Source organism: Manduca sexta, chromosome 17, assembly GCF_014839805.1.
Source record: "Manduca sexta isolate Smith_Timp_Sample1 chromosome 17, JHU_Msex_v1.0, whole genome shotgun sequence".
In the NCBI taxonomy this organism is placed as follows: domain Eukaryota; kingdom Metazoa; phylum Arthropoda; class Insecta; order Lepidoptera; family Sphingidae; genus Manduca; species Manduca sexta.
The window spans coordinates 13301370-13327797 of record NC_051131.1 but is presented as its reverse complement, the minus strand read 5'-3'; the positions used below and the strand labels follow the sequence as shown (position 1 = coordinate 13327797).

The following is a 26428-nucleotide window of genomic DNA, read 5'->3' as shown; positions in this document are numbered from 1 at the left end:
AAATGTAAGGAATAAAACAGTTTACAGAACACATTTAATTTATTTAGGAAAATCTATGACAACACTAATAAAATTTCAAAGGGAATATCAACATACATTTCGAGGAATGATTTACAACGACTGGTGGGATCATTATCAGATAGTTATAACTAATGGTATTCGACGGTGATTTCGTTAATTATGGTTTACAGTTATTATAATTATCTTGCATATTATAATAAAAAAAAAATGAGTTAGCGATAAAATAATTTCAGATATGTCAGAAAGATATTTAAAAAAATCCGAAATAACAAAAAAGTGTATATATATTAAAAAAAAATACGTTGGAGAGAAAGCCATAGACAATCTAAATACTTTGGAATTTCACTACAATAATGGCTGGTGTATTTAAAATTTTATAATTTTTAACATCAATATATTGTGTACTTTAAAAAAATAAATATTTCTCTGTTTATATTTTTACTTTAACGTGCATACTAGTTCTACTTACTAAGAAAACTCCACAGAAAACAATTGTGGACTTAAACACAAAACTTAAATAAACCTTTTGATTTTATCTTATTAAAATTTCATTACTTTATTTCTGAATTTAGGACCTCCTTTTTTATTGGAGTTGGTTAAAATAAAACATCACAAATTAACTAGACATACAAAGTAAAGTAGAATTAAACAATAACTATTAAAAATATATATTTCTGGTGTTAATAATATTAATGACTAGCAATACGTTACTGAAAGCACCTATAAATAGTGAAAATCTAATACTAACTTCATCTAAGAAAATTAATACTTTTTGCAAAGAAAACGCATTTAAATTTTTTTTGTAAACGAAAACAAACTTAATAAATTAGGTTTGTCACATTATGTAAAACTTGAGAATATTATTACACGTGCGTGACACCAATAATATATTTTTTATATCTTAAATAATATTTTAAAGAAACATTATTTCGTTTCTAACTCACATTTTAAGCGTATACAATTAATTACATTATTAAAGCTTAATTTACTAGCATTCAACTAAAATTATTGCTTTTAACCTTAATTATAGCAGCGTGTTGTGCAGTACTTATCAAAATATCTCAGAAATTAAATCATAATAAACATAAAATCTAAAATATACTTTATCTACGTAGTATTAAATCTACTTAATTAGATTAAAGAACTGAAATGCTTTAATACAAGATTTTATGTATTGCTATTTATTATAAAAATTAAAAAACAATTCTGATTTTTTAAAACTTTCTGATTTAAGATTTGAATTTTTTTTAAACAATTCTCACAATTATAACTAAGAAAAACCAACTTGTGTTTTATATCTATCAACCTTCTAAAAAAAACACCTTATTGCTATAAGTACATGTCATAATGTAAATTATATTATAGTTAAAATTAAAATGTATACACAAAATTGCATATTATCATTATTTTTCCGAATCGTGCGACTAACAAAATATATTTATAACGATAATTCAATGATGTAAATAAAAAATATTTTGTTTTGGGAAACCGAACTTTTACTTACTTACGTCATGTCATATTATGTTTAATATTTCCGACTATTTTTTTTCTCAAGTCGCACAGTGTGATTTAGAAAAAAAAATCTATGAAATATTAAATTCTTAGCTTATGACGTCATACACCAGAGATATAAAATATTTTAAGTTACGGAAAAATTCTGGCAATGACGTCTGGAAAGCAATAAAAATACATAACTTAAACAAATACGAACTTAACTAACTTTGGTATAACCTCTACTTGTCACATTTAATCTAAGAATAAATTAAGGTAACAATCACTGAGGTGCGATTTATAAATTTTCAAAATTAATTTACGCTCACGCCGTCTCGCGGCTTTTCCCTTCTGATTTGATGGCGTGCGCTAGCCATAATGCCAAGATTATGCCAGCCACCTGAAAACACAAAAATAGTATATAGCTTTTGGAATAAAAATCCACCGAGAAACGTTATCGAAATACTCATTTAATTTATTTCATATACATCCAGTAGGACAACAGAGAAATATATAAATATCTTATATCTAATTCGTAAGGAAAAATTCATTTATTTATTTATAAGTAGGTGTTACATTATAACTTGCTCCAATAAAATATAACAGTAACAATAGACTTAAATGCACAACATTTTAAAAAACAAAATCTATTTATATAAAAGTAATCTCTCGGTAGACTCCAAATTCCACTAGATAAATTTATTAATTGGACCTTGCATAATATCAATCCTGTATTATATACTGTCCCACTGTTGGGCACGGGCCTCCTCTACTACTGAGAGGGATTAGGCCTTAGTCCACCAAGCTGGCCTAGTGCGGATTGGTAGACTTCACCATTACTTGGACCGTGCCAAGTGCAAAGTAATATAACTTCATTACACGTATTATGCCAACAATGAGAACCCTTAACAACTCCTTGCTGCAATACCAACCCGACCGATACTACAGAGTTGATTTTAAGAATAGAATTACTTTAAAATATATTTAAATTCATCGTTAAGTTAATCAAGCCATCAGAATTTACTACCTCTTTAAATTAACCTCTATCGCTTTACCCAAATTACATTCAAGTGATTAGGCATGCAATCCAAGGCCTAACCTAGATCACCTGCCCGATAACCGCATGCGTCAAAATCTGACCTAGACAGGTCAAGATGTAGATAAAATAAATTAAAATATCGCGTGATGAAGTCCGCATGGAACTTACTATTTGTCGACTGTCTTGTTTGAACTCGTTCGAGTTTTTTTTTTAAATATTCAGTATTCAAATTTAATATTTTTACTAAACATGAAGTATCTCATATAATTGAGTCTACGCGGTGTATAATATTAATTGTACGTAAATGTTATAGAATTGATAGGTCTGAAAAAAGTTACGCAATAAATTGCTTTTTTGTACTTAAGATTTAAATGTGTTTTTTTGTTTATTTTAGATTTATAAGAATTAATTTCTTCCCAACTAATTAACATTACCCATAATACATTAAGATAACACAACTCTAAGATTAAAATAGGCGACACAAACGAATACTCGAATCGAAAAAGTGAAAACGATTCGAATTCAAAAAGTAATTGAATCAATACTCCGTGGAAATAGCCTTACACCATGCCCGCGTAAATTATAGGCTAGGCGGTGTTATTTAAAACGAAATGACTTTTCCGCATGAAAAGTTACATTTACATAACGCGTGTTCTCTTGCTATTAGGTTACAAGTAAGATTTTATAAGACTTTCGACCTTAATGACCGAAAAGAACTTTATTGTGAACATATTTGGACAATCAGTGATTACCATCGGACCATTTAAAGGCCCCCTCTTGGATAAAAATGTTGGTAGGATTTGACACAAGGGAGCTTAGAGACTTCCCAACTTCGGTTCCAATGGTTGTTTACGTGGGTCGAGTTGGGTTCCTTCAGCTGTTCCTAATTCGCCGAAGAAGCCTATCGAGGAGTTTTTGGTATGCCAATATTACATATATGTAAAAATGTCTATATATTTAGACATGGCACACGAGGTTACTGACATGTGTGATGTGAATTTACCATTATTGTCTCGATTGTCGCTTTTATCCATGGGTTGATATCAAAGACCCTCGAACAACATTTTTAGAAGCACTCAACTGGCTGATGTGTTGAAAAACAGGTGCAAAAGGCATTACTAGTCACGCCACGCTTTATGAGAACATTCTTCACTTTAAATCTCTGACCATCGTTGACTGGGTTTTGAGCCTCGCACTCGAGCTTGAAATATATATTTTTTAAAGTTTATATTTTAAGATATGTAACAGATAACTTTCAAAGTAAAGGTAATAATGTATGCAGTGTTTGGAACTTGATCTAGCATAATCAATCATTTTCCCACTAACTGGACGATAGCAGCAACAATTTCTTTTCATACTTCGATAATATTCCAAGACTTTACCTCCAAAAAGCAGAACAGGATGCCAGTAACGATGACGGTCATGCCGGCGCTGTGGATAGTGCTGAGGACCTGGTCTTCGCAGCCGTTCTTGTAATACTTGTCGAAGGAGAGGCAGTCGGACCTCTTGATCTCTACGGAGCGGTCGGTGCCGTCGGGAGGGCAACAGCTGTAGGGCGGGTTCAGACGGGGTTCTGATCCCCCGTAATTCTCAGGGCCGCTGACGCCACAGCACTCCAGCTGGAAAGGAATGGGTCATTAGAATTTTATGTTCATAGGAAGATGTCAGGTCAACACTTAGCTATGTTTTCTATAACGTTAAATATGTTTAAAATATTATCTCTTGTAATGAAATGTTTATGGATGTTCTAAAAGTGTATTAATAATTATAATAATTAAGCAACGAGGTGATTACGTATTAATAATTAAAATAGTCACCATTTACATAATGATTTCTTATGTTTACGCGAATGTTAGACATTGAAATAAAAACTAAAAACTATTTAAACGGATTTTATCGCGGTTTTTTTTATATTATTATTTTCCTTGCCAAAGAACACCGATTCCTGCCTAGGATGATTCGCGAGGCTATTGAAATTAAAAAACACCCAAATTTCAATAGGGAAGATGGTTGGAAGCTTGCACAAGCCTGGGATCCTGTTCTACATTTAATTAAATCGGATCCCAAAAGACCGGCTGCCAGACCTCAAGACACTGTGAGCTCATTCTGCGTAGATCGGACCGTCAACAGATAAAATTTTAAAAAAGTTGTATATTTGAAAAATGTAGGTAGATATTGTAACTTTGACTTTACGGATGAACAACACCTCAGTCCCCCCCGTGACCATGAAGGCTGCAAAGTCTTCGAAACGTCGGGAGAAAATAATAATATAAAAAAACCGCGATAAAATCTGTTTAAATAGTTTTTAGTTTTTATTTCAATAGTCACCATTTTTCATAATATAAAACATAAACTTAGCGGCGAATTAAATAAATTATCTCAAGGGTCTAAACTTATAATAATGTACATGAATGAACATTTAAACTTATACTAAAACTTTATTTTTATCAATAATGGTAAAACAATATGTCTCAGGAATTTGTAGTTGTCAGTTTATGTCAGGTACAATCCTTCAAAGTTTTTTATCATCATTTGAATCAACCCTATTCATTGAAATAGATTCAACTACCGTGCGTCATTCATGACTTTTTAGGTTATGTTGAGAGATAATTAAATAAAAATAAGTTTTTAAGTTTTTTTTTAAGTGTTACTACTACTATATATTATTTTTTTTAATTGAGTGTTATATAAGTATATATATGTAAATTAAATATATAATAATTGTTTTGTTGTTTTCATTGTGGTAAGTTTTGTTTGTGGCTCGTTCAGTGTTTTGTCGTGTGTTTGTTGACATCCGTTAATTGTTAATTGTGTTTAAAGGATGGAGTTTGATGTTAATGATCGTAGGCCGGAGCCCGATCCTCCACCAGATGCTGGTAAAAAATATTTTCAAGCTGCTCATAATGCGACGCTTATTAACATTGGAAACCAGAAAGGTTTTACTCCCTCCCCGTCTCCATCTCCTTCTACGGCCTCATATGTAGCATCTTATGTTACCTCAGCCGCCCCTAGCCTTCCTCAAGTTAATTCAAATAAAATAAATATTTTAAAAATAATTAAAAAGACAGTCCAATTTTAAAGAAAAAAAGGTCGTCTAATAATTCAGCATTACATTTACAAAAAGCTTTATCAAATTCAAATTTAAGTGAAGATACATTAATTATTAATAAAGATAAATCTCCGAATGCTTCATCTTCAGGTTCTTCCAATATGGATACTTCCCCTTCTCAGCCTCAAGGTCAAGTTCTTCCGCTCACAAGGTCAAGGTACTCAAGTAGTGATTGTGGTCCCTTTATTGTTTACGTGGAGTTAGCTGAATCCTCCCCTACAAACGGGGGCCACATTACACCCTATCAAGTTTGGCGCTTTCCTTTATAAAAACAAATTAACTAGTGTTTTGCAGGACGGCATTAAAAAAATTGGGCGCAATAGACTTTCTGTAACGTTTAAAACGGCTAATGATGCGAACAAATTTATTGATAATCCAATTTTTTCTTTAAATAAATATAAAGTTTATATCCCCTCTCATAACATTTCCCGCATTGGTTTAATTAGAGGAATACCTATTGAGTGGACGCAAAATGAAATAATTGAATTAGTTCAACTCCCCCCTGAATCGGGTAGTATAATCAAAACTCGTAGGCTTAGTAGGAAAATTTCTTCCCCTGAAGGTTCTAGTTGGGTTCCTACCCAAACTGTCGTCATTACTTTTGACGGCCAAGTGCTGCCTAAAAGAAATATATTGCTGCTATACACTGTTACACGTTGAACAATATGTATATCCAACCATCCAATGTTATAATTGCTGTAGGTTTGGGCACACTCGTGCACAGTGCAGATCTAAACCCAGATGTTATAAATGCACAGAAAATCACTCTGGAGATTCTTGCACTGTGGAGGATTCTGATGCTCTTTGCATTTTTGTGAAGGGCATCATTTTGCAATTAATAAAACCTGCGTGGAGCATAATAGGCAAGCAAATATTAAAAATTTATGTCTTCCCACAATGTTTCTTATCAAGAAGCAATGTCAAATTTTCCTTCGACACAAAAGTCTTATGCCAACGTATTATCATCCTCTCCTAATCCATCTCCGCATTTAACCCCTTCTTCATCTCACGTATATGACAGTCAATCCTCTGCCTCTAAGTCCTATCGTAAAACAGTCCTTCTTAAACCCCCTTCAAGACCTTCGCTTCCCAAATCCTTTGACCGAAAGGCGCATAGAGAATTGTTAAAATCTTTCGAATTTTCCTCTCCTAACGGTTGTGCACTGAGTAGCAACAAAGAAAAATGTGATTCCTCCATTGAACATGCATCGAAAGAAGATTTGTTACCTAATTCTATTCAAAATTTAATATCCTCTCTAATTAAAGTTATAACTGACTCTAATCTACCGAACCACGTTGCCTGTAATATTATTCAAACGATTACTCTTTCTATTTTTAATTACTTAAAACATGGACCTAGTTCTTCAGTGGAATTGTAGAAGTTTAATTAAAAATAAAACCGACCTCTCTTTTATTTTAAATAAATATAAACCATTTATTTGTGCTATTTCCGAGACGTGGTTAAGACCACATTCTTCATATCGAATTCCCGGGTATGTATTGTTACGAGACGATAGAAGTGATGGGTGGGGCGGTGCAGCTCTCTTAATAAAAAAATAATTTAACTTTTAATCAAAATTTAGTTGTAAATAATAGCAATCTCATTCAATTGGTGTGTCTTCGTTTTAATAATATTTCTTTTATTTCTGTATATATTTCGAGACGGGATAACTCGGTTATTCCCACGTTACGTAGATTTTTATCTTCTGTTTCCCCTCCTATATTATTAATGGGTGATTTCAATTGCCACAACCAGATCTGGGGTGCTCCAAATAATGACTCTTTCAGTAACAGACTTTTGGATCTCCTAGACGAATTTGACCTATGTGTGTTAAATGATGGGTCCCCTACTCGCCGCACTCCGCCCAATATTCAACCCAGTTATGTTGACATCTCTTTTTGCTCTCCCTCTTTAGCTTCCTTATTATCGTGGTCACGTCTTCCTTACTCTCATGGTTCCGACCATTTTCCTATCCTAATTTCATTTCCTTCTCAAAATATTAATGTTCCTATTCTTCCTCCTCTTCTACCTTACATCATAGATTCTTCTAAATGGGGTCTCTATGGCGCTTTACTTGAAGAAAAAACGAATTTGCTTCCTGAACCTCAGTTATCTAATATTAAAGAATGTTGTGAGGGATTTAAAGATTCTATACTTGCTTCTGCAGAGGCGATATTTAATAAAAAAAATGTTGTCTTAGGCAAAATCCCTTCCCCCCCCTGGTGGGATTCAGAGTGTACTGATTCTATTAAAAGGAGATATGAAGCAGAAGCACTCTGTTCCACTGACATTAACCTTGACTCTTTCCTAAACTATCGTAATGCGAGTGCTGCTACGAAAAGACTTTTAAGTAAAAAAAAACGTCAAGGCTGGCGCACATTTTGTGCGTCTATAACGCCTGAAACTCCTTCGTCTCTCGTTTGGAAAAAAATGAAGTATTATAGATTGTCTCGTAATCACCGTTCCCTTTCTTCCTACTCAATAAGCTGGGTAGATGATTTTTTTAGACAGGCTAGCTCCCCCCTTCAGTTCCTAATTTCTATCAAATTCCCTATTTATATTCCCCCCGGGCTATTTCTTCTATTTTAGACTCCCCTTATACTTTTCAAGAATTAAAATTAGTACTCAGCCATATCAGGGACTCTTCCCCTGGTCCTGATGGTATCCCTTATTCCTTTCTTTCAAAATCCCGGAATAGTTCCCTTAGTTATTTTTTAAACTTGATTAATTTAATTGTTGATTCTGGAGTTATTCCGGAAAATTGGAAACATCAATTAATTGTACCCGTTCCCAAACCAGGGAAAGACCCTTGTAATTCACTTTCATATCGGCCTATAGCGCTCTCATCTACCATGCCCAAAGTAGTAGAACACTTGATAAAAAACAGATTAGAATGGTTCCTAGAGCACCATTCTTTACTGGCAGATTCTCAATATGGATTCAGGAAAGGCCGGAGTATTTCCGATAGTCATGCCATTTTCACTACTAACATTCAGTTGGCATTTAGTCAAAACAAGTCAGTGGTAGCTGGCTTCCTCGATGTTTCAGCGGCATATGATAATGTTAATCTTTGGGTCCTTAGGAACAAATTAGTTCAGCTAAGGGTTCCTGAAAAGATAACAAATTTTCTTTTTAACCTCTCATCAGGTAGGACTATATCATTGAGACATCCAGGCATTCAAGCTGCCACTAGAACTGTATGGAAAGGATTACCTCAAGGTTCTGTAATCAGCCCTCTGCTGTATGATGTTTACACTACCGATATAGATCATCACATATCGGATGGGTGTAATATCTTACAGTATGCTGATGACCTCCTTATTTATTCTTCTAATAATTCTATAAGCGTAGCAAAGGATAATATTGAAAGTGGCATGACTGTACTATCCTCATGGCTGAATAATAATTATTTAGACCTATCAGCCTCCAAAAGTGTAGTCGTTGTCTTTTCTAGAAAACGTCAGATACCCCATATTGATGTTGAGTGCAATGGGACCCTAATTCCAGTAAAGAAAGAGGTAAAATTTTTGGGTAAAATATTTGACAGTAGAATGAACGGTGTAGCGCACATAGACCATATTGTTAATAAATGTGAGAGCAACATTAATATTTTGCGATGTTTAAGGGGTGTCTGGTGGGGAGCACATCCTTACTCCCTCAGATTATTATATAATGCTATTGTGAGGAGTCATTTAGATTTTGCCACCCTTTTGCTGCCTCCCTTGCAATAAAAAAGCATTTAAAAAAAAATTAGATTTGGTTCAATATAAAGCACTTAGGATTGTAGCTGGAGCTATGAAAAGCTCACCTACAAATGCCTTACAGGTGGAATGTTCTGACCCTCCTCTTTATCTCAGACGTCAATATCTGTCAGACAGATATATTTATAAAATATCTAATTACTCCTCTCATCCTCTTTTCTCTAAACTTAGATTATTAAATTCATTTATTATTTCTAACTCTTACTGGTATCATAAACCCTTACCCTGTCTTATTGAAAGTTACAGGAGGCTAGAAGGTATATCTTGTGCTATTAATAAATTTAAAATACATCCAGCATTTTCAGTTGAGTTTAGCTCTAAAATTTCAACCCCTTCTGTGGAGTTATCTCTTGGTATAGATAAACAGACTGCTAATCCAGATTCTAAATTAAAACTCATTATTCAGAAACGTTGGCCCCAAGCTAAGATTTTTTTCACAGATGCCTCTAAATAAATTAAGTAAAGAAAGCCCTGTTGGTGTTGCTTTTTTACACTGGAATGCCAATATATCCTTTTCATATAAATTTCCACACTATTGTTCGGTATTTTCTGGTGAATTTTTAGCTATTAGGGAATGTATTAAATACATCAGAGTTAACAATATTTCGCCTTCTATAATTTTTTCCGACTCTAAAAGTTGTGTCCAGTCTCTTCTTAGCAACCCTTTTGCTAAAAATTGTATTCACCCACTGTCTCTAGAAATTAAGCATTTGATTAAATTATGTAATGTAGAACACATTCAAGTGTCGGTGGCTTGGATTCCAGGCCATATAGGTATTAAAGGTAATGAAACAGTAGATCAATTAGCCAAAGATGCTATTGTTCATGGTAACGATGAGTACTTCTCAGTGTATTCTTTTGACCTTTCTACTTTGGCCAAACAAGACCTAGAGCTGGCATGGAACACCAGTTGGAGGAACTCTAGTACCCTTAAAGGAGGTAACCTGTACAAAATTCAACCTTACATAACTTCTAGGCCTTGGTTTTCCAAATTACGTTTCAGCAAACATATCTCTGCCACCATATCTCGGTTGAGAATTGGTCATTGCTCGTCTCCAGTGCACTTATATAAATTACACATAAGAGACTCGTCTATATGTGAGTGTGGCCTGGATGAGGGAACCGTTCCACATATACTTTTTAGCTGTCCCCGTTACTCATCTCCTTCTTTTTATGACATGTTGGTTGATAATGGGGCTCCTCTCCCTGCTAATATATCATCCATCCTCAGCCTAAGTAACAAAATATATATAAAAACACTTGTTTCATTCCTAACGATTCATAATATACATTTATGATTGAAACTAACCTTCTGTGTCAGCATGCATCATTAATTAACACCTTTCGTAATAGTAACACATTGTCTTAAATTTACCCTAAAAATTTTATTTTTGACAATAATTTTAGACATGAATGCGTCACATGACAGTTGACACTGGCAGTAATACTCCTCAGTATGGAGGAATCGGTAGCCATAAAAAAAAAAAAAAAAAAAAAAAAAAAAAAAAACCCTATTCATTTATTAGTGATCAAGATAGATTCATGAACATTATCGTCTTACGTTGCTCTGAATGCGGTCCCAGAAGTCCCTAATGGAGGAATCCTCCTCCTTGCTGGACTTGTTCCTGATGAATGACCCTCGCAGCTGCTCCTTCATTCCCTTCTCAATCTGAGGACGTAGGGCAGCTGCGGCGATGCCCACTGACAGCTCCAGGAGGATGATGATAATCAGGCATCCGGCGAACTGGTGGTAGAAATTCAAATAAGCATATTAACATGAGTGCAAGAGAGGGTTTGAAAGGAATCTTAAGGAAAAAAGAAAGTCTGCAATGGGCATCTGCAAATATAGGATATTTGGAGGCGTGTTTTCGTAAATTTACGTGTTATCTATACTATTATATAAAGCTGAAGAGTTTGTTTGTTTGTTTGTTTGTTTGTTTATTTGTTTGTTTGAACGCGCTAATCTCAGGAACTACCAGTCCAAATTGAAAAATTCTTTTTGCCTTGGATAGCCCTTTGTTCGTGGAGTGCTATAGGCTATATATCATCACGCTATACCCAATAGGAGCGGGGCAGTAATGGCTAATCTCAGGAACTACCGGTCCAAACTGAAAAATTATTTTTGTGTTGGATAGCCCTTTGTTCGTGGAGTGCTATAGGCTATATATCATCACGCTATGACCAATAGGAGCGGAGCAGTAATGACTAATCTCAGGAACTACCGGTTCGAACTGAAAAATTCTTTTTGTGTTGGATAGCTCTTTATTAGTGTAGTGCTATAGGCTATATATCATCACGCTATGACCAATAGGAGCGGAGCAGTAATGACTAATCTCAGGAACTACCGGTTCGAACTGAAAAATTCTTTTTGTGTTGGATAGCTCTTTATTAGTGTAGTGCTATAGGCTATATATCATCACGCTATGACCAATAGGAGCGGAGCAGTAATGACTAATCTCAGGAACTACCGGTTCGAACTGAAAAATTCTTTTTGTGTTGGATAGCTCTTTATTAGTGTAGTGCTATAGGCTATATATCATCACGCTATGACCAATAGGAGCGGAGCAGTAATGGCTAATCTCAGGAACTATCAGATCGAACTGAAAAAAATATTTTTGTGTTGGATAGCACTTTGTTCCTGGAGTGCTATAGGCTATATATCATCACGCTATGACTAATAGGAGCGGAGCAGTAATGGCTAATCTCAGGAACTACCGTGTTTGAACTGAAAAAATCTTTTTTGTGTTGGATAGCCCTTTGTTCCTGGAGTGCTATAGGCTATATATCATCACGCTATGACCAATCGGAGCGGAGCAGTAATGAAACATGTTGCAAAAACGGGGAAAAATTATTAGTTTTGAGAGCTTCCGTTGCGTGCGCTGCGTAAACGATTAAAGTTATACAACAATGATGTATGACGGGATTATTCCTCTTAAAAAGTTCTAAAAAATATATTATAAAACAAAGTCCCCCGCTGCATCTGTCTGCCTGAACGTGTTAAACTCAAAAACTACCCAACGTATTAAGATGAAATTTGGTATGGAGACAGTTTGAGAGGCTCCCGGGAAACTACTACTTTTATAACGGAAAACTTTAGCCTGAAAAATTTTATAACGCGGGCGGAGCCGCGGGCAAAAGCTAGTTTTTATATAAAATTGAGAGCAACTGTGAATTTATAGGCCATATATACTGCCGTGCTAAGCTCAAAAGCAGTATCTCAAAAAAATCGAAATCATGTTTTTTATGTCGTCAGATAGCTTAAAGAAATGCCCATCTAATGAACTTACCTACATAACGGTATCTTGTTTAGAACTTGTTCAATAAAACCTTAAAAGAGTTTCTCTATCTCTGTTTTACATACAAAACTATATTTACGAAACTTATTATCTCGGAGTAAGGTTTCCCTGACATACCGCTTTTGCGCTTAGAGCAGCAGCATAGGTCATAATTCACCTCATATAATTCACTTCATTGGCAAATAATTGAAATTAAATGTTATCTTATAGCTCGGTGAAATAAGGCTGCTTTAATTGCGCCTCTGCCCACCACCCATTTAGCGTGTTTCCATAGTAATAAATGGCGACTGACTTGCCCATCTCTGCATATTTTAGGTCACAGTTCTGGGTGTGACAGATACACCGCGTAGAAATTAGCTGACATCATAATATTTTATACAACACGCATTTGTTTTTTCAGGGATAGGAGAATACACGCACATTATCCGCATGTTAAATCCCACGTGGTAGTGAACAAGCTTTTGACAATTAACACATATCACGAAATAATTGGTTTTTGGAACTGTGATATTTCTTAAATCTTCGTAGGTGTTAATCTTGTTAAGAAGGTTGCTTGTTAGGACATAAGTAGCTGTATTTGTTTTACACGTGGTTATGGTAAAAGCTAGTAGCGTATCGATGTGATATGATGCAATACAGTGTAGTTATAGTACACAAAAGTAAATATTACACTTTGAATTACGGAAAGAGGATACCTAAAGAATATATATTACAATTACTACTTAATTACCTTCATTTCATATTCCGACAGAGAACAAGCCAAATGCCAAATCGGACACAAAATATAGAGCAATTCAGATGTTCTTTTTTTAATCGAAAGCCTTCATTTAATGTTTCGACAAGCCAATTGCCATATCAGATACACAGTATAGACCAATTCAGATGTTCTTTTTTCAATCAAAAACTCATAAAGTTGCTCGTCCTAGGCATCAAATCTAGAACTTTACAATTTATAACCTAAATATACTGCTTCTCAACAACGTGGCGATTAAAATTCAAAAGAAGCGATAAAAGTAATTTTTAATCAAGCTTACAATATACAAGAGCTTGGTGCTCTCTTTCCAAGCGCCGAAGCAGCCGAAGGCAGCCACGATGATGATCAGCACTCCAATCGCGATGAGGATGGCATCGGTCTCGTGTCCACTAGTCTCCATGCCCGCGAAACCTTGGATCATGCCGAGGTCCACGCATGCTACTGCTATGATGACGATACCGAAGATCTGTTGGGAAGAAATTTTCAAATGTTATGTTTTGTTCAGAGGTCTTTAAAGGTTTTTATTTTACACTTTATATGCATACGTATATAAAGGTATATAAAATGCCGACGGTATTCTCTACCAGTCAACCTTTTTTAATGCCGTAGAAAAAATATCATTGCTGCATTCAAATTTTTAACAGTTCCCAAGAATAAAATAAAATCGCTGCTTTTTAACAGTTCCCAAGCCGTTAACAAGTGTGGTAGAACTGAATTTAAATTCCCAAAGCTGATGCAGGCGAAATACAAAAAAACTTGCCGTTTTTTGCAGTACTTTGTGGAAACATAGCAAAAACTAACCATTCCAATGAATCAGGATTGAAAACAAAACAGAATATCGTAAATTTCAATTGAACTACTTAATTATTTCTTTAACCATGACTGCATTCATCAGTATTACTCTGATTATTCGCATTTAAAAGACCATTTACAGAACATCACATACATTTAGATAATTTACAGACAGAAATAGAAGACTTAAGTCATTTAACACAACTAGAGCGCAGTCTCGCATAATCTAGATTAATTGTGAGTTCACGAGATTAACCGAGCCCTGAGTAAGGTCTGGTAAAAAAGGAAACTGGACAAATTACCAATTCTATAGTGTGGGATGGTGACATTGAGCACACAATAGAACACAATCATGGTGTTGCGTAACTACCGGTTTATTGAAAATGTGCAGTGGATTCATGGTTGTTCGTTGGTTTTTATTTTATTGAAATACATTCATTTTAATCCTAACATTAGCTTCATGCTAAATAATAATATTTTTTTATTGTAAATAACCGAGTTTTGTTTACAATTTTAGTGGACACAATTTACAACAAAATTTTTAAAACAAATAATTTCATATTTGTTAGGGATACTCAAACTAGACTAGGCCTGTACCTTGGAATACCGATGACTGATCAATAACTGAATGAATGAAATGTCTGCACCAAGTGCCAAAATAAGCTTAAAATTAAAAGAACAACCTATAAGAGAAATCAATATCTCTATTACGTTATTTCAAATCATAATATAAATAATATAGCTCAATATTATATATTGTCCCACTACAAGGCGCGGGCCTCATCTGCCACTGAGAGGGATTAGCCCTTAAGCCACCACGCTAGGCTAGTGCGGATTTCATATACCTTCAAAATTCCCATAAAGAACTTCTCAGGTATGCAGGTCTCCTCACGATGTTTTTCCTTCATCGTTAAAGCAAGTTATTATTATTTAATTTTATTAATTACTAATAAATAATAATTTTTTATTACAATAACTTAATTCCTACCATAAAACCCCCTATTAATAATGAAAATAGTCTGTACGTATATTGTATGACTCATTTGAAGTTGACTTTGATGCAGTTATAAATATAATTATTGATCCAACTGGTTTATGATTATATAATCGACTGCGTTGTTCTATAATAAATATTTTATGTGGTTATTAATTCTATACTAACGTGGCTTTGTATTGTATTAATTTCGATTCTATTAAGAATATTTGAAGCGTAGTTTGGATCCTATGTTCAAGGCTATGTAAAAATATGTTTATCAAACCATTGATCTTATAAATAAACTAGTTGACCCGACAGACGTTGTCCCGTCTTAACTATGAATTTGCAGCGCGCATAGTGTCAATCGCTGAAATTAACTTTTTTTTAAATTTTCTAACGTTCCGCTCAACTTCCTTATTTTTTTCCTTTTATAAGATCCTTTTCTTGACAATAACAAACACAACAAAAACAATAGTGAAATCGGTCCAGTCGTTCACGCGTGATGGCGTGACCAAGGGAAATAGGGATTCATTTTTATATATATTGATACTAAGATTAGCTTTATATCCGACATTTTGAAAGCTTAAACACGTTTTAAAGGCAATCAGCGCACAGTAAACGCATACAATCAAAGATTATGTACTTTCATATAAAATATGCAAGTACACATTGAAGACATGTAGAGACAAACGTATCCAACTTTACGAATAGAGTCAGAAGTTAGAACAGTCATATCATGTGATACAATAAGTAATTAAATCCTCGTCATATTAAATCATACCATGACCATGACCTTACCAATTACAAGCGATTTAGATTCGACTCCTCTGGTATTAAAAACATTTTAATCAACGCCCTCCTCTTTTTTTATTGCTTTGAATGATGACATGAGCTTGTCGGTCGCCTGATGGTAAGCGATACGACCGCCCATCAACAGTAGAAACACCATCCAACACTAAGAATTGTGTGATTCGACTGCGCTCACCGTCCTGAGCCATGGGATGTTAAGTCTTAGTATATCCAGTAGTTAAACTGGGTACAATGTTTTCCCAGGCGGACCCTCACATATGAGAGACCTAGCACCAGTGATTGATAACAATTTTGTCAACGCCCGGGCTTAAAGTTGACGTAAAAAAATATTTTATATCTACATTTTTACTTTTTGGACTTCACTGACTATATAATCAAATAAGGACCAAACTAAATAGCTAGGAATATCATCCTGTTGATCAAATTCACCTATATTCTGTTAAATAATATTTACACAAATAAGGAAAGAATTTTCGAGGGTATATGAAGTCTACCAATCCGCACTAGGCCAGCGTGGTGGACTAAGGCCTAATCCCTCTCAGTAGTAAAGGAGACTCGGGCCAGCAGTGGGACAGTATATGATACATGGCTGATATTATTATTATACTCAAAAAAATACATACTATTTTGATGAACACAGTCGTTCAAAGTAGAATTGGAAATAGTACATTGCAAATTAGCTCTTAATGCCAAGAAAACCTGAACAACCAAGAATAATATCAAATCTATAATAGGATCTGCGAGTAAATTGGTCTAATTGTGACAGACTGGCGGTGTCATCGAATGACATCAGAACTCGAAGACGCGATACCTTGACCTGATAAATGGCTTTACGATTTGTTTATAAAATTATGAATCGCAATAAAAAATACTATATGTTGGTCGCGGCTTCGTCTGTATGCCAAACTTTTTTGGCGCCAAGCAATAGTGTGTAGTCACTATTGTGTTCCGATTTGAAGGATATTGTAGCCAGTGTAACTACTGGACATAATAAGACTTGTCTCATGTCTTAGGATGGCGAGCGCAGTGGAATACCAAACAATACTTTATTATTCAAGGTGTTGGATGGTGTTTCTACTGTTTATGGGCGGTCGTGTCGCTTACCATCAGGCGAAAGGCAAGCTCGTCTCGTCATTCACAGCAATTTTTGTTGCTCCAAAGGCGCTAAAATGCTATATGCTATTTGCTGATGGTAGGATATATTTTATATCCCCGGATAGCGACTACCGTACACCAGGTATTAAAATCCGCCATAATGGCCCACGTAGATGAATAATTATTATTAATAAAACAATATCAACATGCTTACTCGTTTGTTTTTACTCAAAAACATGACATACGAGTACGTTAATATTGTTTGAATATTGATTGTTCTATTTCCTATGCTTCAGCCTAATTCCCTGACCTCGATTCTCGTATGTATTTGAATACGACTGTTGTTCAAACGACATATTTTCGGATATCTGTCATAAGTTTATAAAATAGAGCCATTATCTAAAAATAGATAATTGAAGTAGTAAATACTTGTGAGCAATAGCTATTGTTCAATTATAAGAAAACAAATACGGAGATAATTGGTTTCACAGGTTGATAGGTCCTGAAAGTGTTAAAATAATTAATGATTTAATATATCTCTACATTAGAAACATATCCTATATTTTTGTTTTATTTTAACGTACAAATCGTTTAAGTGTGGTGTGTAGTGTACAATTACATCAATATTTTAATTTCGAATGAAAAAAAATAAAAATAAAGTTATAAAGTTTTAAAACCGGTCAATTGTGAGTCAACCTCATGCCACACATTAAATAGGTCTGTATGTACGGAACCAGAGCGTAAGTCCGCTATGCACTCAGCCAGCTCCGTTCGTTATTATTTGTTTTAAAAACACACTCATCTAGCATCGAAGGAAACTAAACACCTATAAGTATTTATGTTTTCGATAATCTATACACATGTACACAGCAAATAGAAATAAAAAATGACCTACCTACTATATCGATGCATTATTAATGCTACCATTAGTGTGAAAGCCCAATTTACAATCATCCCCCATATACCTGTCAGTGCTGACCGTAATGTCATGACCTAGTTTTACTGACGTGTCAGGCTGGAAACGGTCGAATTAATTATATATTTTTGTCAGTAAATAGATGTTATAGGTTAAGATCCTCCACCAAGCAAACGGCCTTGAGCATTCATTCCTTACTAACGGCGGCAATATGCAATGATTCACGTTCTTTTTAATTAATTTTAGATCTTAATTAAATTTTTAAACGAATATAATATTAAAATAAATCCATTTTACCTATAAAATCTATAAATGTTTTACGTTCGCGTGAACATAATAAATCATTATTACCATAATAATACTTGTTATATTGTCTATCTAATAGTGATGGTAGCATATTAAAATATATTATGTAGATATACTATAGAAGGAGATACACGAATTTCAATTTTATTTTGAAATTAATGACAATATCCGTATTATAAAAAAATGCTTAAGTTAAGGTAACATAATGATTTCTTATGTTTACGCGAATGTTAGACATTGAAATAAAAACTAAAAACTATTTAAACGGATTTTATCGCGGTTTTTTTTTTTATATTATTATTTTCTCCCGACGTTTCGAAGACTTTGCAGCCTTCATTTCACATTCAACTTTTTTTTGTTTCATTGTTTTGGGATCTAATTTGCCAGTCCCAGGCTTGTGCAAGCTTCAACCATCTTCCCTATTGAAATTTGGGTGTTTTTAATTTCAATAGCCTCGTTCGGCGGTTTCTTTTCTAATCGCAAATAATGATTGGAGCCTCCTTCAGAATGTTCAGCGACTGCAGACTTCGTAGAGCGTCGGTGTTTCACGTCAGCTATATGTTCTTTTACGCGGGTCCCTATATTTCTTTTGTTTGTCACAGAGAGGCCACAGTTGCAGTCTATCTTGTATACACCCGGTTCTTGCAGAGGTATATGGCACTTGACAGGTGGTAAAATTGACTAATCTTCTTAGGCGGCTTGAAATAGGTTTTATTGAAGCACGCTTCAGGATGTAGCCAATCTTGTCGGTGACTCCTCTCACATATGGTAGTACAACCGGAACACGTTCAACTGTGGCTGGTTTCACTCGGTCTCTGTGACGGCGGCGTGGAATTTGGAGCTTGTTGTCTCGCAGTACTTGCTTGACATGTTGTAGCTCAGCGGCCAGGTGTTTCTCGTCACAGATTCCTCGTGCTCTCTGAAACAATGATTTGCCCACGGTAGCTAACTGTTTTGGATGGTGGTGAGATTCACCGTTCAGATATTTATCAGTATGGGTCTGTTTCCGATGACTAAAACATCCAAGAAAGCAAGAACACAACAAATCTCTTGCTTTCTTGGATGTTTTAGTCATTCGTAATCCTGATCAGACCTTAAGTCATACTGTGTATCGGAAACAGACCCATACTGATAAATATCTGAACGGTGAATCTCACCACCATCCAAAACAGTTAGCTACCGTGGGCAAATCATTGTTTCAGAGAGCACGAGGAATCTGTGACGAGAAACACCTGGCCGCTGAGCTACAACATGTCAAGCAAGTACTGCGAGACAACAAGCTCCAAATTCCACGCCGCCGTCACAGAGACCGAGTGAAACCAGCCACAGTTGAACGTGTTCCGGTTGTACTACCATATGTGAGAGGAGTCACCGACAAGATTGGCTACATCCTGAAGCGTGCTTCAATAAAACCTATTTCAAGCCGCCTAAGAAGATTAGTCAATTTTACCACCTGTCAAGTGCCATATACCTCTGCAAGAACCGGGTGTATACAAGATAGACTGCAACTGTGGCCTCTCTTATATCAGGACAAACAAAAAGAAATATAGGGACCCGCGTAAAAGAACATATAGCTGACGTGAAACACCGACGCTCTACGAAGTCTGCAGTCGCTGAACATTCTGAAGGAGGCTCCAATCATTATTTGCGATTAGACAAGCCACAAATCCTTGCCAAAGAACACCGATTCCTGCCTAGGATGATTCGCGAGGCTATTGAAATTAAAAAACACCCAAATTTCAATAGGGAAGATGGTTGGAAGCTTGCACAAGCCTGGGATCCTGTTCTACATTTAATTAAATCGGATCCCAAAAGACCGGCTGCCAGACCTCAAGACACTGTGAGCTCATTCTGCGTAGATCGGACCGTCAACAGATAAAATTTTAAAAAGTTGTATATTTGAAAAATGTAGGTAGATATTGTAACTTTGACTTTACGGATGAACAACACCTCAGTCCCCCGTGACCATGAAGGCTGCAAAGTCTTCGAAACGTCGGGAGAAAATAATAATATAAAAAAAAAAACCGCGATAAAATCCGTTTAAATAGTTTTTAGTTTTTATTTCAATTAAGGTAACATATTGTAGAAATACGATGTAAATTTTTTTTCTGTATGTTTTATAAAGTTCGAGTATAGGTAGAGAGCTTTCAAAACTTAGTTAGCGCGACGATTTTCTGGGAGGAGTACTTTAATAAATAAATTTTATTTTTATTTTGGTAAATGTAAGATCGGTATGTCACACTGAAAAGGGCCAAATGATGAAATGACTAATGTTTTTTATCAACCAATACCTGTCTTATGTATTAATATTTAAGGTAGTTATTAATTGAAAAAAAAAAAAAAAACAGATTATTATTTGAGAAAAGATTTTCTGTGAGCGGAACCGTGAGCAAACTTCGTCTACAATAGCCCTAGACAATAGGGTTCGTTAAAATGGCAAACGCATTATGTGTGACAAATGACGTGATTGAATTTTTAAACGAAACCAAATCCTCTATCGGCGCCTATTGTAATTCTGAAGACCATCACATTATAAACGATTGTGTAACTTAAACCGTTTACGCACAGCAACGGAAGCTCACGTGTTTGCAACATATTTTATTGATGCTCCGCTCCCATTGCCATAGCGTGATGTTATGTAGCCTATAGCCTTCTAAATACCACATGATTGTATCTTTTTTTAGGTTAAACTTCCTATAACCCAGATTAGTAAATAAAGGGGGAATCTTAAATTATTGTCTTTTACCACTTTTAACAACGTGAAAATTTTAAATCTCGTTTATCCCACATAAATAAAAATGAACAGAGTTGTAACAGTAAGCTAGGGAATTGCTACATTTTTGACAACCTACTGAAAATATGCTGTTAACATTAATTGCTGCGTACCTATATGGACACATAAGTACATGAGATCGCCTGTAGGTACGTCAATAAGTCGGTGAAGAATTATTTTTTTGGGCATTGGACGCCGCAGTCAACACCGCGGGAAATTTGCGAACGGTATACTAGAATCCCCCAGCTTAGCGACAGCAGGGCCCTGGAGAGAAGTTGGGAGGGGATAGTTAAGAAGGAAGTGTGGGGGAAGAATAAGGAGCTATCTTAGGATGGGATGAGGGAAGAAGGTCAGGAAATGTTCGAGAGCCCTTATAGACCTCAATATGAATTGCAACCATGTACACACTTAACTATGTGCCTAGGGTCGTGACAAATATCCCACATACATGGGCGTGCAATCGGTGTGGAGATAGAACGCACCAGAATTGCCTCCAGGGGAGGTGATTAAAGTTTGCTAAAAGCGAATTCACCAGCCACTGGCAGAAATATGCTGACCATCACCAGCGGCATTGAAGGATCCATCGAATGAAAGTAGGCGTAGGCCCAGTAGTAGTAGTAGCTCAAAGTAGTAGATAAAGAAGGCAAGAGACTTTCGAGCAATATGCACAATCTAGCCGGAAACAAATAATAACCTTCAACTCAGTTTATATTTAATAGTTCATTAATGAGTCATGCATTCATATATGGCAGATGGTCCCAACCACTCACGAATTATTGAATAAATAAGCCATTAGCTATAAAGTCGGTTCTCAAATAGTATATTACGGAAATTAGTAATGTTTCATCTCTATTTTTAGTTTAATACGTATTGAAAAGTCGGTATTTTAACTGTTTTTAATTTAAGCTAGGTTGAACTAGCAAGTTCTTGCAGCAATTTATTGCATTATAACTTCAATATTCGTTTATATTAGCGGCAATATTACAATCATATAAACTTACGACTCTCCGCAAGTCCCGCGAGCTTCAAAATTTGCAGAAGTCAGTTTACCGTGATTCTTTACACGATGAAAATCACTTGCAAATCTACAAGTTTTCTTGTTAAACGAAACCTTGCTTTATAATTCACACAATTAAAGACCATATAAATTGATGCTTGAAATCATATTATCTAGGCGGCAAATATATTTTATAGCTACTTAAATTCAAGTAGACTATATTTTTATAAAAGAATATTCATTTTTATGAATTTTCTTATTAAAATCAAAACTTTAAATCACTCTATTCAAAAGTTTACTGGTTGTCATTTAGATATGAGTGCCGAAAACGTCAAAATAATTGATCAGTAAGTTACTTTGAACACCTATAAATTATGTTATGCTAAATAGGGTTGGCACTTTACAAGAGAATTTAAAGTAGCGTGTACAATCTTAGGAATTGTAAAAAATATGCTTCTGTTAAAACGATAGAATCATAGTCATAACGTTTATGTTACGTAATGTCGGTCAGGGTTGGCACTATTTTTATTTTACACGCGGCATCTCAGAAGGTTAACCAGTATTGTATATTTGCACATATATTTTGTTACCAATGAAACGGTCTTCCTAAAATAGGAAAGAATAATAATTATAGAATAGAATTCTCACTAGAATATTTTTATCCAAACAATATAGATAATCTTGATTGCTAGGTCTCCTATACATATTACTAAAAACTATTCTTAAATTTAAAGAAAATCTATGAAATTTGGCTTCCTATAACCACATATTATAACAAACTTACATAGATTCAACAGATGTTAGAGCTATTAATATAATTGATGACTCTGTCCTTGATATTTCATGTCCAGATGTCTTACATGCCTACAAAATGTCGATGTTTGTTAGATTTTGGTTATGACTACCTATTTACATGTACGAAAAAGTTCCGTCTTGACAGTAAAACTCTAAATCTCACAGATGTTAGTCTATGAACATTGTCACTACCATAAATAAAATGTGTTTTTTTTTTGTTTCAGCATTTCGGCGGATTAATTGAATTAATACAAACAATATAAATTAGTGTTTATAGAATAGCATCCTTAGCATGTTTGGGATTACGCCATTAGTTCAAATGACTAAACAAAATGGCTGCTGTTGTACGCGCATTGTTCTTCGTATAACAACGTTGGAAACAAAAAATATACGCGACGTTATTTTAGCATAAAATTACGGCATTTTTACAGACATGACAAAGACACAACTACACATGAAGAATGGGGTGCAGACAGAGTGACTGACAAAACTTCCCTCGCTAGTCGACACAATTATGCCGGCCCGTTTGAAACTATTTCTACGTCCCATACTTTCATGACAATAAGTGAGTGCATGTATCTAGCAAAAGAGGTTCCTACCATTTAGTAAATACTAAATTAATTAATAAACTTTGTAATACATCAATTTTCTTCAACGCCTAAATAGTGTGTGTAGGAAGAAATTCAATGTAAAATCAACACACGACAGTAACTAATGTTACCGTAATGAATGGATGGCGTGACCCTCAGACTGACAAGTTTGTGGCGATTAACTATTTATGAATCGTTAGACGTGATTCAAATGTTGATTGGAGCTTTCGTTTAATTATAATAGTGTCATAAATGATACATTTTAAAGCCATTTTCGTAAAGACAGCCTTCACAAAGCAATAATGTTTAAAGGAATTTTAAAAAATACACCCCCAGCGAAACAGCAGGCGATGAGGTTGTGTAATGTGGGACTGCGTGTTTGATTCTTGATAATGGCGCCGTAATGCACCCTCTGGAAATGCGTCATCGACTCCGTTAAGAAGTTTCAAGACAGACACGACCTTCAGTGATGTCAATACGATCAAGAAGAAGCTATCCTCAAAGGTATGATTTGTGGTTGGTAATCCACCAATTTTTATGATCTTCTTATTAATGATTTCTTATGTTTACGCGAATGTTAGACATTACAATTAAACTATTTTTCGGATTTTATTGAGGTTTTTATATTTTAATTTTCTCCCGACGTTTCAAAGCTTGGCAGCCTTCGTGGTCACAGGGGGGGACCACGAAAGCTGCAAAGTTGTAAGCAAGCATTACTTCGTAAGCCTTACTTTTGTTCAATGCACATTCTGCAGCTGATAATAATGAAAGATAATTGTATGTGTTTTTGCCAATAACGCTTGAATTATGAAACAGATTTTGATGGAATTTAGCACATGGATACTTGGATACGTAGTATCACTTCGTTTTCCCATAAGGGTAGGCAGAGAATATGGATTATCAATTTACTCAATTCTAGCACATTTTTTTCGCGTCTAATGTTAATTTTCCGAAAGGTAGCCCGATACAATATGTAACAACTCTTTCTTTCTCTTTCTAGTTTTTACATCTATCCCGTGGTTCTAGAAGCCATTGCCTAGAGCGAAAAGAACGCCATTTGTACTTGTGCCTTTAGTCTCTCTTTTCTTATTTGTTTTTTTTTCTATTTTGTACAATAAAGAGTATAAATAAATTAATATTCATAAAGGCGGTAAATCGTTCTAATGTTAATTAGATTTTATATAAATTACCGGAGAGAAGCCGGTACAAATTGGGTTATATGGACCCTTCACTACTGGCTAGAAGTATATGTTCCAGTGGCGAAGTGTGAAAATATACAAAAAGTAACCCGGGAAAAACAAATTGCCTAAACTAACATATCGCGACCAATTTAATACAAAACAAAGACTATCGTTAATAAACCTAAAAGGGAAGCCGGTAGGAATCGGGTTGGTGTGAAAATATAGAAAAGGTAACCCGAGAAAAACAAATTGCCTTAACTAATATATCGCGGCCAATTTAACAGAAAACAAAGACTAGCGTTAATAAACCTAAAAGGGAAGCCGATAGGAATCGGGTTGGTGTGAAAATATACAAAAGGTAACCCGAGAAAAACAAATTGCCTTAACTAACAGATCGCGGCCAATTTAACAGAAAACAAAGACTAACGTTAATAAACCTAAAAGGGAAGCCGGTAGGAATCGGGTTGTATGGACACGCCACTGATATGTTCATACTATAACTAGTTTCATAAACTACGTTTTTTATTGTTTACAATCAGGTGACTGTGGGTGACGGCGTGCCTGACTCAATCATGACGTCATTAGTCATTAAGGAAATAAGGTACGGAATGATTTCGCAATGATCTAATGATGACTCAATATTTATCCGTCCTCTAAGTTAACCCCTTATAATGATTTCCATTGCAAAGTTTTTACTGACTTAGGTATTTGTTAATACTAAATATACTGCGTGACTACCTCGGCAGCCTATGTGGTGCTGAAGCCTCGGGTTCGATCCCCCGGTATTGGGTTTTTTTAATATCAATATGAAATTTGTGCTCGATATGGCGATAGGCTCGCTCTCTATCATATCACAAATATATCATGTAGCATGCAATACGGAATACTATACGGTTGACAGTCCTACATACTTTTAAAACCATGGGTAGTCATTCAAGCGTATAAACAAATACTTAACGTATTATTAATAGGAAAAATCCAATACTCATATTAAAAACTAAAACCCGAATGAAGTAATTCAGGAAATTTTATGAAATACAACAACGAAACTAGGTAATGCTTTATAGTATCCACAATATAAGGAAATTTGATTCAGTCGTTTCAAAGTGTTTGATGCTGTGTATATACTATAGTGGAGTCAGTTAAAGTGTTTAATTGTTATGAGTGAAAATATACCTTGTAGTTATGGCGGTAAGTTTTATTTGCGTTTACGAATACAACTATTTATTAATACAACCGTATATATCCTTGATCGTATCTGATAAAAAAAAATGCGATTTAAAGACTTATTTACAACAGTTTTTTTAATAAAATTAATTAGTTAATTTTATTTATTAAAATTAATTAGTTAATTTTATAAATACAAAATTTAACACCAATTATTTACTGCTTCCAAGCGGCAGTGTGTAGTCACTGTTTTGTTCCTGTTTGAAGGACATTGTAGCCAGTGTAACTACTGGACATAATAAGACTCAACATCTAATGTCTCAGGACGGCGAACGCAGTGAAATACCAAACAATACTTTGTAATTAAAGGTGTGGCGGTCGTATCGCTTACCATCAGGTGAACGGCAAGCTCGTCTCGTCATTCAAAGCAATAAATAAAATATAGGCAATATTTAATAAAACATATCTAATAGGACGCCACACCACGTCTCTGCCGAAGTATAGAGAACACAAATACAATTATATTCTATGATAAATATAGATAATTGTAAACTGTGG

General features: G+C 34.9%; 2 protein-coding genes and 1 long non-coding RNA gene across 6 annotated transcripts in view; 1 reads left to right on the top strand and 2 right to left on the bottom strand.

Moving 5' to 3' along the window:
* Window positions 1–20: 20 nt before the first annotated feature.
* The window catches only part of LOC115450269 (23 kDa integral membrane protein), a 27577-nt gene continuing 1169 nt past the window's right edge, over window positions 21–26428 (bottom strand). The window contains exons 2-5 of the mRNA XM_030178271.2: window positions 13753–13938; window positions 10984–11166; window positions 3934–4170; window positions 21–1912 (exon numbers count right to left, since the gene is read on the bottom strand). Of these exons, the coding sequence (XP_030034131.1) occupies window positions 1838–1912; window positions 3934–4170; window positions 10984–11166; window positions 13753–13938 (681 nt within the window). The 3' untranslated portion in view covers window positions 21–1837. The remainder of the gene's footprint in view (window positions 1913–3933; window positions 4171–10983; window positions 11167–13752; window positions 13939–26428) is intronic.
* LOC119189574 lies at window positions 7295–10883 on the bottom strand. Of its 4 annotated transcripts, none has more exons than XR_005112482.1 (3): window positions 10732–10883; window positions 9470–10654; window positions 7295–9382 (listed from the first exon to the last, which is right to left on the bottom strand). It is a non-coding gene; the product is annotated as an uncharacterized LOC119189574 (long non-coding RNA). The 4 variants fall into 4 exon arrangements; XR_005112483.1 differs by having other exon boundaries at window positions 7295–8769; window positions 8875–9382; window positions 9470–10860; XR_005112480.1 differs by having other exon boundaries at window positions 9470–10883.
* LOC115450266 (CD151 antigen) overlaps window positions 25849–26428 on the top strand; it is a 20630-nt gene continuing 20050 nt past the window's right edge. Inside the window, exon 1 of the mRNA XM_030178267.2 lies at window positions 25849–25894. Within this exon, the coding sequence (XP_030034127.2) occupies window positions 25864–25894 (31 nt within the window). The 5' untranslated portion in view covers window positions 25849–25863. The remainder of the gene's footprint in view (window positions 25895–26428) is intronic.